At 37.6% G+C, this 14,098-nt stretch overlaps 2 protein-coding genes across 4 annotated transcripts; one reads left to right on the top strand and one right to left on the bottom strand.

Moving 5' to 3' along the window:
• Positions 1-868: 868 nt before the first annotated feature.
• On the bottom strand, positions 869-2,751 carry LOC145484744 (cyclic GMP-AMP synthase-like receptor 1). The gene has a single exon (XM_081463378.1). It carries the CDS (start codon positions 2,749-2,751, stop codon positions 1,351-1,353), a length of 1,401 nt encoding a protein of 466 aa, XP_081319504.1. The 3' UTR covers positions 869-1,350.
• Positions 2,725-12,799, top strand: LOC145484804 (uncharacterized). Of its 3 annotated transcripts, none has more exons than XM_081463443.1 (7): positions 2,725-3,064; positions 3,642-3,725; positions 6,056-6,120; positions 6,521-6,547; positions 8,529-8,717; positions 10,291-10,347; positions 11,688-12,799. In XM_081463443.1, the coding sequence occupies exons 1-7, from the start codon at positions 2,795-2,797 to the stop codon at positions 11,689-11,691; spliced, it is 696 nt and encodes a 231-aa protein (XP_081319569.1). In that variant the 5' UTR covers positions 2,725-2,794; the 3' UTR covers positions 11,692-12,799. The 3 variants fall into 3 exon arrangements, with proteins under 3 accessions (XP_081319569.1, XP_081319567.1, XP_081319566.1); XM_081463441.1 differs by lacking the exon at positions 11,688-12,799 and adding an exon at positions 10,727-11,184; XM_081463440.1 differs by lacking the exon at positions 11,688-12,799 and having other exon boundaries at positions 10,291-11,184.
• Positions 12,800-14,098: the final 1,299 nt, after the last annotated feature.

Below are 14,098 nucleotides of genomic sequence, written 5' to 3'. Positions count from 1 at the left end.
AAGTCCATCGACACAAAAACAAAGCCCGAGTTTTTGGCTCCTAAAATGTCAAAATGGTCGTCAAGGCGGTCATAACCCGAACAATGAAACACGATACGGGAAAAACCGAAAGGAAACGAAGCGCTAGCCAACGGAAGGAAAGAAAAGCTGCTTGCTGGGGAAACCAAGTCTAGGGTCAAGAATTGGACCAGAAGTACTTTTCACGAGAACTAACGGTTAATGTTAATAAACCCATTTGCAGTTTTAGAATACCAGAAGAAAAAGTGTTCCAAGCAGATGAAACAGGATCAGAAACGGCCAATGATCTCTCCACGACAAGAAGGTGCTGCTGGCTGAAACACCGTCCCTCTAATATGTATGGGGGATACACACCGAAGCCAGGTTTGTTGACTTGTTAGAGATATTCTTACCTTACAGCAGTATTAATCACTGTGATCAATTATAGTCTTAGCGAATAAGTCACTGTGTATTTTCGAAGTGGTATTTACGAGTTCCTTGGCTCTAATTTCTACAAGGAATGACGATCTTTTCACGTAACCCAGCGTTTGCGGCCCAACTGCACTACCTTTACAATTTGTTTGACAAGAGGAAAGCAGGTCAGTAAAAACTCATTGAAAACGTTTTAAAACGGCCTCAAACTCCACAGCAACATAAGAAATGCATAAGTGAAGGGGGGAAGGCGCTTTCATTGCATTTTTTTTCCATATTCCAGGCGCTGAATACGTTGGCTACGTTCCTATATAAACTCTTTTGTTAACCTTGTTTCATAATAACGATCGCATAACGACGTTCGCAGAAACGCAACCTTGATCCCAGACTCTTTCTCCTTTCCTTGGGATCCTCTCACGCAGTGGTGACATCATCATCATCATCATAAGCTTTATTTATACACGGTATCAAATTCATCATACAAAATATGTTCTTCCATTGAGCCATGTCTAACCTAGATATAAAAGTTACAATTTATAAGTAATCTACCACGAGCACTATTTCTACTAATACAACTTATACAACTTATACTAATACCAATACCAACACCAATACTAAAACTAGTACTACTACTTATCATATTTATAATAAAAGCTATTAAGTTCTAAGTAAAACATCATTAAAATTATAACAAATAGCGATTGCTATGTCGGCAAGGATTCTTTAAAGCCAGTAAGAGTGGTCTGGGTTTTGGTTGTAGTTGGAAGGCTGTTCCATAGTGTAGCACCTCGATAGTGCAGGCAACGTTTTCCGGCCTCAGAGAGTGGTCTGGGAATAAAGAGATTATGAGCAGAGCCTCTCAAGTTATAGGTGTGACTTGGGCTACTGGTGGTGAAAGAGCTACATCTGCTACGACCTCGATTACAACTTTGTTATTTTATAACTTCTAATGTTTCTCGGTGGCTTAGGCAAAACAACCGATATTTTGTCATTATAGAAATCTTCACATGTCCTTGCTACCTGAGAGGCTACAGTCTCCTGCATGTTGAGTAGAACATTAATACTCTTTTTCAACGCCACGGCATAACACTGAAGAGCGGGTCCGCTTTTCAAGCTGCTGGAACCGGCAAGAAAAACCAGTGGGCAGTTTCCAGTGGTCATACCATCGTGCAAATTTTGAAGAAGATCCACAAGTATTTCTCCACAGCTTTTTCTGAAGTATGATGAATTTGATATGACAAGAAACATCAGCAAATGCTTCAGGGAGAAGCTGTCGCATAATCTAATGGGCATGTGTGCAGCTGCATCTGCATTACCACTGGCTTCAACAAAGTGAGTCTCATTTATGAGCTTTGCCACACGGTAGCTGACAGCAATTTGTTCGTTTTCACTGAAGATGTATTTCAGTAAAGCTGCCTCTGCTTTAGACCATGAAATTCTCCAAATAGCTCCAAGCTTTGGTACAACATGAAAGCCAGCCCTCTTGATCTCAGTTTTGACAGAGAAGGCCGGATGTCCTTCGTCTATGAGGCTATCAAATATCCCCGATAGTAAAGGCCATCCTTTGCATTCTATGGCCAATGCTAAATCGACTGACACCTTTAAATGATCTTTCCAAACAAGATCTAATTTTTCTGACGCAGAGGCTTGCATAGCTCCACTCAACCCTATCCGATCAAAGGCGAGACCAGTCGAAGTCAAGAGTTTTAGATTCGAAGGCCAGGTAATCGATTTAAATGCCTCTCTTAACAACGAATAAAACTTCTGCTTGATCGTGCTACCGTCTAAACAGCGAAAAGTGCGTTCATTCGAACTTGCATGGTAAGGAAGATCTGTATTAACAGAAACTTCTTCAAAGAATTCTGACCACAAATGCACGACATCATCTTCGTTGTGTGACAGAACTTTCATCAAAATATGACGCTTCGATCTGCCCATGTAAATTATCTCACAAATTTCCGAGAGTCCGGAAAGCCATACCATGAAATCGAATTCATCGGGTTGCATAATTTTGGTTCCTTCGTAAAAGCTACCAGAACGTGTGAATTTGCTAGCAAATCTGACGTCTCTGGCAGCGACACTTTTGAGCAACGAAGAAATCGCTTCTTCTACAGCCGTTTGGATGTCATTGATTTCCTTGCTATCAGGAAGCTTAGCGTACTTCTCATCCAAATACAAAACACACTCATCCAGCGCCATTCTGTGGATCGAAAAGTGTAAATTCTTCAAGGCGTTACTTTCACTTGGTCTCAGTCTTTTCCGGATTTTACACTGCGCGCAAGGACAGACGGGACAGCTTGTTCCAAGCACGAGAGCCGCCATCTTGTCATTGCTTTAGCAGAAGAACTTGGTGTATTTTTAGGATATGGCTAGTGAAGACGCGAAGGACGAACTCACAGAGGTTAATCAAGAGAAGGAAGAGAGTACAGAAAACAATGACGCTGCGACGTCGGATGCTAAAGAAGAAAGTAGCGACGATAAAAAGACAGAGAAAGACGGAGAGGAAGATGAAAAAGAAGTCAAGTTGTATGTCGGCAATCTTCCCGATCAGTGCAGGCGAGCATCTCTGAAGGAGCTGTTTGACAAATATGGAAAAGTATCACAGTGTGACATCGTCAAAAACTTTGCATTTGTGGTAAGTCTTTCGGATATATTCCCTCACAATAGCAAGCTACAACTAGCCATTAATATTTGCAAGACACTGTTTGTATGGGTTTGGAACAAAGCAATTTGTTATGAAGAACGTTACATATCCCTGCGCTTAATCAGTTTATTTGATCTACCCTTAAATGTAACTAAATAGATAAATGAGTAAATACAAAATAAACAAATAGTAGCATCGATTTTATTTGCTACATGTATTTATAAACTAAGTATTGGAGGAGAAACTTGCAACCAAAGGACTACAATATCAGGAATGTAGCGTAGAGTAAACTGAGCAGGTTGTTTAACGGGGATGCTAGCTTTTCTGGCCTTTGTAACTTAAAGAGTACTATACCGTACCACTAGTCTTTGTTTTCTAGTAAAATTACAGCTGGCTCAATAAGTATTAAAGCTTTCCCTCCAGTTTCAAACCTGGGTTTCAACACCTTTTAACACCAGTATGGTGTTCTTATGTTCTTATGTCCTTACCAGCTGCCATTTATACTTAGAGGCCCTTTGCAACAGAAAAAAAAAATGAATTGTAATTATTTTGTATGTAAATTTCTCAGCACATGGTGGGTGAGAAAGGTGCAAAAGAAGCTGTTGATAACTTAGATGATTCAGAATTTAGTGGAACTCATATTCAAGTACAGGTGAGACCAGAATAAAACAGAGTTAAATAATGATAACGCTTGAATAATATCATGAACAATGTCTAAGTATTTTTGAGTAATATAATTAGAACAAACAAGTAAATTTGTTAAGAATTCCAGCTGGTGGGAGGCTATGTTTTTGGCTATTTATATTAACATAGCGGTAAGAACTTGAAACAGCTTTGTTTAAAATTAAAACATAGGATTTGAACATCAATGTATAGGATTCTGGGTTAAGCACACCGCGACTGACCCTTGCATACAGTACCGCTCAAAAGTAAGTTACCACCTCTCGTCTTGTTTCTCACAAGACGAGACTCTCGCCTTGCGAGACGAGAGTCTCGTCTTAAGAGACGAGACTTTCGTCTCACGAGAACCATTGAAGCATATATTTTGGAATGAATTACAAGCAATTACCTTGCGAGAAAGTGATTAAATTCTCGCAACGCGGTGAAGTTTACCCCGTGAGGACATCTGGTTTTGCAGGCTCTTGTTTCACACGCCACTTCAAGGGAGCCAGCTTTAACTTACAAGCGAAAAACTTAAGTGAAAGTGATGAAAAACGAACGTCAAAGACGTTCGCCGAAACTTGAGTTCGGCGGTCGCTTTAATTATTTCAATGCAGCGTGTTGACTTTGCGTAAATATGAACAACAGCTTTTAAGTGGAAACTTGCTTCGTAAGACCCAATACTATCATAGCAAATGAAGAAACTGAATGGAAACATTGCTTTTTATTCTCAAATCAAGACATTGGTGAAAGTGCTTGAGTAATCGATGAGTAAAGTGTCAATAATTTACGGATTATTTTTAGTCAGTAACGCAGTGAATTTGCATAAGTGTGCATGTCCTTTGAACTCGCTTTTGAATCGTAAAACCGTTGTTTTCATCCATAAAATTGAATGTAATCAATCTTAAAAATCGAAATATTAACCACCGGAAAGAGAACTTCGGTAAATCTGTACATGTTTCGTCTGACAGCGAGAAAGGAAGTGAATTTTTGATTACATAACAAATCGAAAACGTGACTTTGACTTTATGCACGCGTTCTTTGCTAAAATAACAAACGCACGTGGTAGAAGTGTTCAAAGAATTGGAACGTGAAATGGAACGCAGCAGACGTCAGTTTGAATACTGAAAGTTATGTTGATCTTAATTTCCTTGTTAAACGCGTTCACCAAGAGAGACAAAGTCTGTTGAGCGATTGATGGAAAGATGCGATCTTTTGGTCAAAATTAATTAGTTGTGTTGATGTTGAACTCGCCTACATGTACAGCAATTGATAAAAGGCTTTCGGAGAACCCTACAAACAAAGAGAAGCGTTTAAAAAATGAAATGGCTTTATAGGAGTTTTTAATAGCAAATGCTGCGAGATAAGCTGTGTCACAGAACTCACTTAACTGCAAAGTTAGCAACGCAGGTCAATCAGCGATCGAAACATGGTTATGAAAATTGTGAACTGCTTGAAGGCCAAGAATGTTCCTGAACGGTCTGTGTTTGCTTTTAAACATGTCACTCTTAACCTTTCTTTCATGTATACATCACCTTTCTACTGAAGTGAAGTTTTTTTTTGTTTTTTTGTTTTTTGTTTAATGTTATTGCCTTACAGAACACAGAATAAATGATTACAGTACTAGATACTACTTGGGAATAACTACTTACAGAGCTAAACATTAACTATTGTACTAGATGAAACTTATTATTCTTACAATACTATACTTACAATGTTCACATTAATAGTGTTTACAACATACTGAAGTGAAGTTAATGACTTCACAAATCGCCGCGTTCATTTGGTGAAAGAAGCCACTGGTATCGCCCAGCAATTAGAAGCAATTTCAGCGTACAGGTCTGGACACCGTGGAAGTCATGAATGATATGTTTTCGATTGAAAACTGAAAAATTTGCAGTGTATATATTCACAGATACCATTCTCAAACCATGTGGGTTGAAAATTTCCGGAGTTACACCTTTTATGAACGTGGTAAACATGGGAAATCCAGTGCCGGCGCTCGCAAGCGAAGCTTCGTCAGATTGCGCAAAGTTTTGCTGTGTTGTTGCTGCATTGTTTGCTTTACAATAGGCTATTAAAATCTCGCGAGAAGTTCAGGCAGCCGTACTTACAGTTTTTTAAAGCTCTTGCGAGATGAGACTCTCGTCTCGCGAGACGAAAGTCTCATCTCTCGAGATGAGAGTCTCGTCTCTCGAGACGAGATTCTCGTCTCGTGAGACGAGAATCTCGTCTCGCAAGAAGGTGGTAACTTACTTTTGAGCGGTACTGTAATTCACCTGTTTTAATTTACACTTACAGTGTTTTCAAATTTGTTTACAGTATGCTAAAAGTAAGGGAAAGCCGTCTGAAGATGAATGTTTTCAGTGTGGCAAACATGGACACTGGTAAGTACATTGTACAGTGTGTGCCCTGTACATGAAATTTGTCTGTCTTTGCAACCCTTTCATCATCTTACACTTTTTGCAAAATAGAGCCCAGAATACCAGCCATTTTGACAGTGGCAATTTCATCATCAAGAAATGGTACATAAAGATTTCAAATAAAGCTCCTTTCATCTAAAACAATTATTAAAGAGAAAATCGATTAAAATGTGATAGAACTCTCACTGCATGATAAAAGACCCATGTTATGTCATGAATTATCCCTGTCACACTCGAGGGGATATAACTTGTTGCGTGTGGTTCAGAGTTGGCTTCAAGACTCTTGCACAACTTCAGAAAGAATCGATCCTTTTAACTTGTAGAATTCACACTAACATGTGCCCTTGACTATTTATTTACACAGGGCAAAAGATTGTCCAAAGAGAAGGAGGTGAGCATCTAGTATCACTATTAGTATCAAACAGTATCAGTATCAGTATCAAAGTGTTAATGTTTGTATCTTTAAGGGACACAGTCAGCTGTGGGACAGCGCTGACCTGGACACTAGTTTTCTCACTTTGAAAAGAGTTCACCTCAACCTGAAATCAAAGATATGTGTTGAGTACATCTAGAAATCCGCTTTGCAGTGTTTTGCTTGATTTTCAATCGTTTACTGAAAAACCTGTTTTTGAGTTTGCTTTTGCTCCTCCTATGATATTATTTTATCGTATTTATAATGCTAATTGAGCTGAGTGAAGTGCAATTTGGTCTGAAATCATATGCGTGATTTCAAAATCGAACAAGCGCGCAGCGCGAGTTCGATTTGAAATCACAAGTATGATTTCAGACCAAAATTGCACGACACAAAGTTCAATTGCCACTTTATTAGATCCATTTTGAAATCGCACAATTTTATCGCCTTAGATTTTAGATTTTGGTGTATTGTTCCAGTAGCCGGTTTGTTAAAAATAGCGGAACTGGAAATGGCTTTACATATCATTCAGTATGCAAAACGATGTCATGTGATGAAAACTCATTCGAGCATAACAAAGGACAAGCAGTTCTGAAGTCAGAACAAAAACAGTCTACCTCATGCATAAAAGTTCAATCTGAATCAATGATAGGAGGTTTTCCTTTCCTCTGTGGTTGAGGCCGAGACTTCTAGTTGTCTTTGGAGAAGGAATTTGAAGGTGCAGCTGGTGTAATTCTGCGATGAATTTCTTTTGACTTGTGAAACTCCTTCGAGTGCACGATGTCCACTGGATAGTTTTTCTCTTTCAAATACCCGTTCAATGGCACTCTAGGGATTCCAGCTCGTTATCATCTCTGTTTCTTTTTGTGAACTTGGTGTAGAACTCAATACTCAAGACCTTGTCAAGTTCTTGCGGTGCCATTTATTTCAAGATATTTTCAAGATGGCGGGACTACCACCAGCTTTGTAACTCTTTCGTTCATTCACTGTTGTGTAGTTTTGACTGTTGTTTATTTATAGCAACAGAGTTGAGCTCTTGTGTTGCTTCGTTTGAAACTACCGTTAACCTGGAAACATCTACCTTTTTGAGGTGGCTCTGAATTTGTTGTTGTGTTGTTTTCATTTCTTTATGTTTTACTGGACTCGGTATTATACGGATCTTGAGCAGATGTTGAAGAAAAAATTGCCAAAATATTCGTCTAAAAGGACACTGAAAGTTGGAAACTTCCATTAAAGTAGGTCTTTAACCTAAAGGAGCTTATATAATCGTCATTCAGAAACTGTAATTAGTTAAATTCGTTTTTTTTTTTTGGAAAAACAACAATAGCAAAGGTTTGGCAAATATAGTAGTTGCAAAATTCAACACACAATGGCTTTTTGCCCTTCCTTTTGCTGAAATTTTATTGATTACCTTAAACTAACTTTGAAATCTGACTGCTTGTTTTGTTTTACTGTCCCATTCTCATTGGCTGAGAAAAAGATGCGATTTGGAGGGAAAAAAAGTGCAATTCGTGAATAAATTGCACCACTGAGAGCCAATCAGATTGCAAGGATAACCAGTGATTTCAAAATGGATTTAATAAGGGTAAAAACAGTATGGATTGTGTCTCCGGGATATACAAATTAGCTATGAAATAGTATCTAATGCGCATGTGTGCCAGCCGACTGTGTCCCTTGAATGTTAATCCTTGTATTAAAAAAAAGTAATTTTGAACAAAGTGAGGTTGGAGGGAATAAAAAAAAAATCAAACTTTTGCCAAAATTTTAATTTTAAGCTATTACTTGCCTTTTGTACCTGTTTTGCACATAATTATAGTAATTTACTTCCTTTCATTGACAGCCTTTACAATCTGTCTTGTTCTTGTTGATGAACATTTACATTGCAAGCCTGACTTTCCAGCTCTTATTTCATTGAGTTAAGTCTCGGTGTGTTATTTGTGTCTTTATTTGTTTCATGTAGGTATGATGACTACCGTCGTGACTATCGAGGATATGACTATGGACCTCCGAGACGGGGTCCGTATGAGCGACCCCCACCTCGAACTTACTATGACCCCTATATGGACCGACGCCCTGCTCCTAGCAGAGACTATTATGGCTATGGTGGCTATTCATACAGAAGCCGAAGTCCTGGAAGATCTCCCCCTAGGTATATGTGCTGAAAACAAATTGCCTTTTTTCATTTGTAAGCAAATTGTACATGTATGCACAGTGGGACTTGTATCTGTAGGTACCAGCCGTGAGACAGTTGTGTGACCTTCAGGGCCCATCTGCATTTGGCAAATGTGTTTTATTTTGCAAAATATCTGTCACCAGTAACATGTTACAAGTGTGTGTGGTGATTTAAGCACTACCAAATTCCACCAAGCCTCGGCAAACATCACCAATGCCATTGCTTTACCTTGTTACAAGGGTCAAAACTAGCAGATCTCTCAACTAATTTTAGAAGAAAACACTAATAAGGTTTTAAATATTTTTAAAAACACAACAACGCTTTTCAGTTTTTGGAACATGTTTCGATGTTTCAAACATCATCAGCCATAATGAATATATAAGGTTTACAGAAAGATCGTTATTATATATGTAACAGCCTATACAATGAGCCTTTATAAATTTAAATTAACATAAAATGCAAACTTATTTAAACTAACCAATAAAATTTTGAAAAGAACAATAGTGAAAAAACACTAAGCTGAAATAGATACATTTAAAAGTGTAACAATAAATTGACATGCTCAACTTGTTTGTTGAGTTCTGGATTTAACTGTTCGATATGAAAGCTCTCCTTCATTTTAAGTTGTGAGAAAGTCTTAGCAAAATCAATAATTTTAAAACTGGAGGCATCACAATTGTCTCGACAGTGCTTAGAACAATTGAGATGTTTAAAAACATGGGAATTTTTGTCCCGAAAAAGATGTTCATTAACACGTGTGTGAAAATGCCTATTGGTTTCACCAATATAACGAGCTCCACAGCTCGCACACGTAAACTGGTACACAACAAGTGATTTAAGAGACTCAGGAATAAAATCTTTAGGACTACACATACTGCTAAGTTTGAAAGGAGAGAATATAACTTTTACATTTAAATCTTGGCAATACTTATTAATAATAGATGAAATTTTCTACCCTGTGTAGGTAGAATAAAAACCAATATATGGTAGTTTATAAAAATGGCATTTGGATGTGTCAGATGTTGCAGTATCTACATCCTGTTCTGTGGTTTTGATCTTTTTGAGATAACCCTTAACCGACGTGTCAATAAGCCAACTCGGAAACAAATTACGTTTCAAAATAACGGAAAGGTTTTTGATGTCATTTTGAAAGCCCTGAGTAGTGTTGTTAATTTTGTAGGCTCTGTCTATGAGAATGATCTTCCTGTAAACCTTATATATTCATTATGGCTGATGATGATGTTTGAAACATCGAAACATGTTCCGAAGACTGAAAAGCGTTGTTGTGTTTTTAAAAATATTTACAACACTTGTGCTATCAAGACCCTTTACTAATAAGGTTGTTTTACTGTAAACAGGAAGTGTTAGATTTTGTATGTGATGCAAATGATAGGTGGATTTTTAAGTTTTGACACTCTTAGTGAGATGAAAAATTGGTGGAGATAAAATATGTCATTATTTTTAGTAGTATTGTACAAAATTTACTGTGTAAAGGGTTCTTCACCTAGTGGTGAAGAACCCTTACAAACCAGTTGAATTTTCCCCTCAGGTATACTGGAGCTTATGAAGGTTACCCAGCTCCTCGTGATGGATATGGAGGTCGCAGGTATGAATTTTTTTTACCTTTGAACTGTGAGTGTCAATTCCCTTCAGGTGATTTCTCCTTTATCAACGATAAGATCAACAAATGCAACATCATTTGTTACGAGTTACATCTTCAGTTAAAGCTGCACTGGCAGCCTCTGTGTTGGTTTTATTGATGATACAGGGTAGATCACCACTGGGAATTATTCAATTGTCCAAATTTCCCTTGTATTCAGTGTGAAAAGAATCGTAGTTACTGAATTAAACAAATCATTTGCCTTCAACGGGAATTTTTTGGAAATCTATTATTGCTCAAGCTGCAATTGAACAAACATCCGTAATGTATTTAGACTCTGTGATCCATTTTGTAGATTTTCCATTAGGTTTCTTTTTTTTCTTAGGTATTAAGCGTCTGGAATACCCGAGCCGTTGACGGACCGAGTAGCTTTCGTCGTGCGGTCGGTTTTGCAGTTCCTGTATGTCTTGCCGAACGTCTCATGGTGGATCGTGCGGTTGAAACTATCATTTTTACGTTAAATTTTGCAAATGACGTTATCGTGACTTTTTCTTGTAATGCAACTTTTTATGGACACATTTTTTTTTTCTTTTTAAGTTAATGTAAGGTTAAATCAAATTACTGGATCAGAACTGTAAAACTCATAAGTTAAGACTGTTTGATTGCTTTTAGGAATGAAATTGTTGGGAATTTTTGTTATGTGTTTTAGCTTTTTCGTATGATGGAGCACATGATAGAAGTTGTGAATCGTAGTTTGTAGTAGTTCATTATTTACCAACATGGCGTGTGCATATTATAGAATGGCAAACAAGAATTTTTTGGAGGAAATAAAACCTCGTTAAATGTCTCTAATTTTTAAGTCTCTTCACTGAAAGTGATCTTTTAGTAAACACTGTTTATCCCATTGTGGATACTCATGACGTGTACCATCTAGCAAAGAACTTGTAGACCGTGGATGCTGAAAGTTCCATTGCTGTTGAACTCCATATAGAATTATTCTGCAGTGTATTTGTGCGATGGATATCAGTTGTGCGTGGCGTTCCAGTAACCGTTGTGACGGAATTGCAAACGTTCTTCGCAGGCTGACCGGCACTTTTCATTTTCGTCGTTGATGTGTGAGTAATCGTCTTCTCGAAAGGAATCATTTTGTTAATAGATCGACGTGTTCTTCTCGTGATTCGTGCTCGGAATGTTCTAAGCTAAGGAGTATTTTCTCAACGTAATAAGTTTTTGCTCCTTGCCTTGTTAATGAGTTACGTTCGTAAAGGCTTGATAATTATTGTTGCTGCTGAGTAATGTGGCAACCTTTTTGTGGTGATTTAAGCATCAAAATATTTTCTTTTTAGGTAGTTTATTGGAAAACTGTTGACAGAGTGAGGAAATACTGTGCTATCCAGCCAGCACCAAGTGTGGCACTGATGTCCTGCTTTTGGCATGGTTCAGGTTGGGTGTTATTTCTATTGTAAGCAGTGAAGCAAAAATACAAAATAATTGCGAGAAAAGGGATTTTTCCATCTTTCGTCATTTATGACAAGTAGGCTTTCAACATTGCTGATCCTAGCAGTGTTCAAGACCCATGTCTTATATGAACCCTGTAGTGACTGACCTAGCTTGCTATGAGTCTCTGTATACATTTAAGGTGGCTCCATAGGGTAATCATTTATGGCGTTGCGTGCGCAAGTGTTATGTTTTGAATGCCGGTTTTGCATTCATATTGACACCCAGTCCTCTCAAGCTAATTACATGTAATAAGCAATGATTAAATAGTGTTTTACTATCATCTCTGTTAAAAGTATTGGTTTTAGTCCTGAATTAGAAATACCCAAACAAATGTTTTTTTTTACTTTTTTATGGCTTTACTTGCGATTTTCTTGAATTTCCTTCGGTGAAATCTTCCAAAATTTTCACAGCATATCACTTCCTGCGGGACAAGAATTTTAAACACGAAAAAAGTAGGGTTTGTATGGGCAGGTTTTTCGATTTTTGCAGATTTACTTCTTTTACCACTGCAAAAAAAACTGGACCTATAGATTTCCCTGAAAAACGAGCTCCAACTAAAGTAAAATATTTACTACCAATCTGCCAAGTTTTACGAAATTTCACTGAAGGAAACGCGAGAAAGTTCACTGTCAGTTTTGCTTGTTGTGCTTATGTTGACGTACTAAAATATCGAAAAACACTGACGTTTTCCTTCGAGCGCACGCAGATTACTTGCTTTCGTCCTCAGCGTGCATGCGATCGTAAAACTATAGGGAGCCACTTTAAGCTCAGACAGTTGAATTGATTATCGAGCGAGTGTCTAGGGGCTCGTAGTTCTGAATCCAGCCAGCTGGTCTCCTACCAGTTTGAGATGTAAAGAGTCTTTTTATAAACATTTCAAGAATGTGATGGGGCTGTTTAACACATTTTGAGTTGTAAACTCCATTTTTGGGTCGTCAGTTTTGTTTGTTACATATGCTGACTTTTTTTTTTTTTTTTTTTTTTTTTGCAACTGAAAACTTTAATAACGCTGCTTAAGGGTTATTGTTTAGAGGTTAGCGAAATTTAAACAATGAAATTTATAGAAATGTTTCAACCAAAGTTACAGTAGAAAGTATATATAAAGTATATAGAAAGTTCAACATTTGTTTTCGACGTATGGTGTTGCTAGAAATGATTTTTTTGAGAAGATATTTAATACAGTCTTACAGACGTTTGCAATACGATGTAAATAATATTGGTACTAGGTTTTTGTCCACTTGTTACTTGAATTTCTGGTGGATTCCGTCTTAAAACGATAAGGTTATAACTCTGTAGCGTCGCCACATTAAAATAAATACTTTGTTCAATGCAAGGACTGTTAATCTAGCAAAAACATAAAAGATAAGTCATCTATTGACCTATGCGACAGCCTTCTCCGACATTTTTTTTATATATGCTGACTTAATAAACCTACTGATCTTTGTTTGTTTGGTGTTGTTTTTTTTACATTCTACAGGTGCTGCAGTTGTCATGATTTAGTCCCTTCTGTGATGGAGACTCAATACTGGCCGTAAATTGATATTGAAACAAAAAACATCCTCACAATATTCCACCCCTGCAATGTGAAAAGCATTTCAATTTATCGTATACCAGTTTACCAAAAATGCCAAGATCATTTGCACTTTACCGAATCTGTTGGTACAGCTAAGATAATACAGTCTGAAATGTCCTTGTGACCATCATCTTTAGTTCCCTCCCTGCTCCCCCAAAAAGTAAGCCCCTAACTACCACTATTGTGAAACTGTTGAAGCCACCTTTTGGAAATGCCAACTGGTCATTTCCTTTGTTTTTCACCTCGTTCAAGTGACCGCACAATGATTCTGATAATTCATGCACGTCAACGCTTCAGTAAAGTATACACCACTTGATCACATTTACTATGATATAACATTGCCTAATAATGTTTGTTGACAAGTATCTCAAATTAAATTTCAAGATGAATTGATTTGCTGCTGGAGAAAGACTGTTACCCTGAGACTGAGCTAGAAAGCTTTACTCTAAAACCTCTGATAAGCGACCAGTCTCAGTGTTTGGTTGTTTTTGAGAGCTCAACCTTGTTAGCAACCAGCTCTATTTTGGAATTTCCAAGTTGCTTACTTGTGAGAGCCTCAACTGTATTTCACATTACCCAGAAATGTGTCAAGTGGATGCTGATACCCATACCATCTTATTCAAGCAGCTATGCAAAATAGTCCAGTGCAGATTAACGTACTGCACAATGTTTATATTCGTGTCT

Source organism: Orbicella franksi, chromosome 4 (assembly GCF_964199315.1).
Source record: "Orbicella franksi chromosome 4, jaOrbFran1.1, whole genome shotgun sequence".
Classification (NCBI taxonomy): Eukaryota; Metazoa; Cnidaria; class Anthozoa; order Scleractinia; family Merulinidae; genus Orbicella; species Orbicella franksi.
This window is presented reverse-complemented; position numbering and strand designations above follow the sequence as displayed.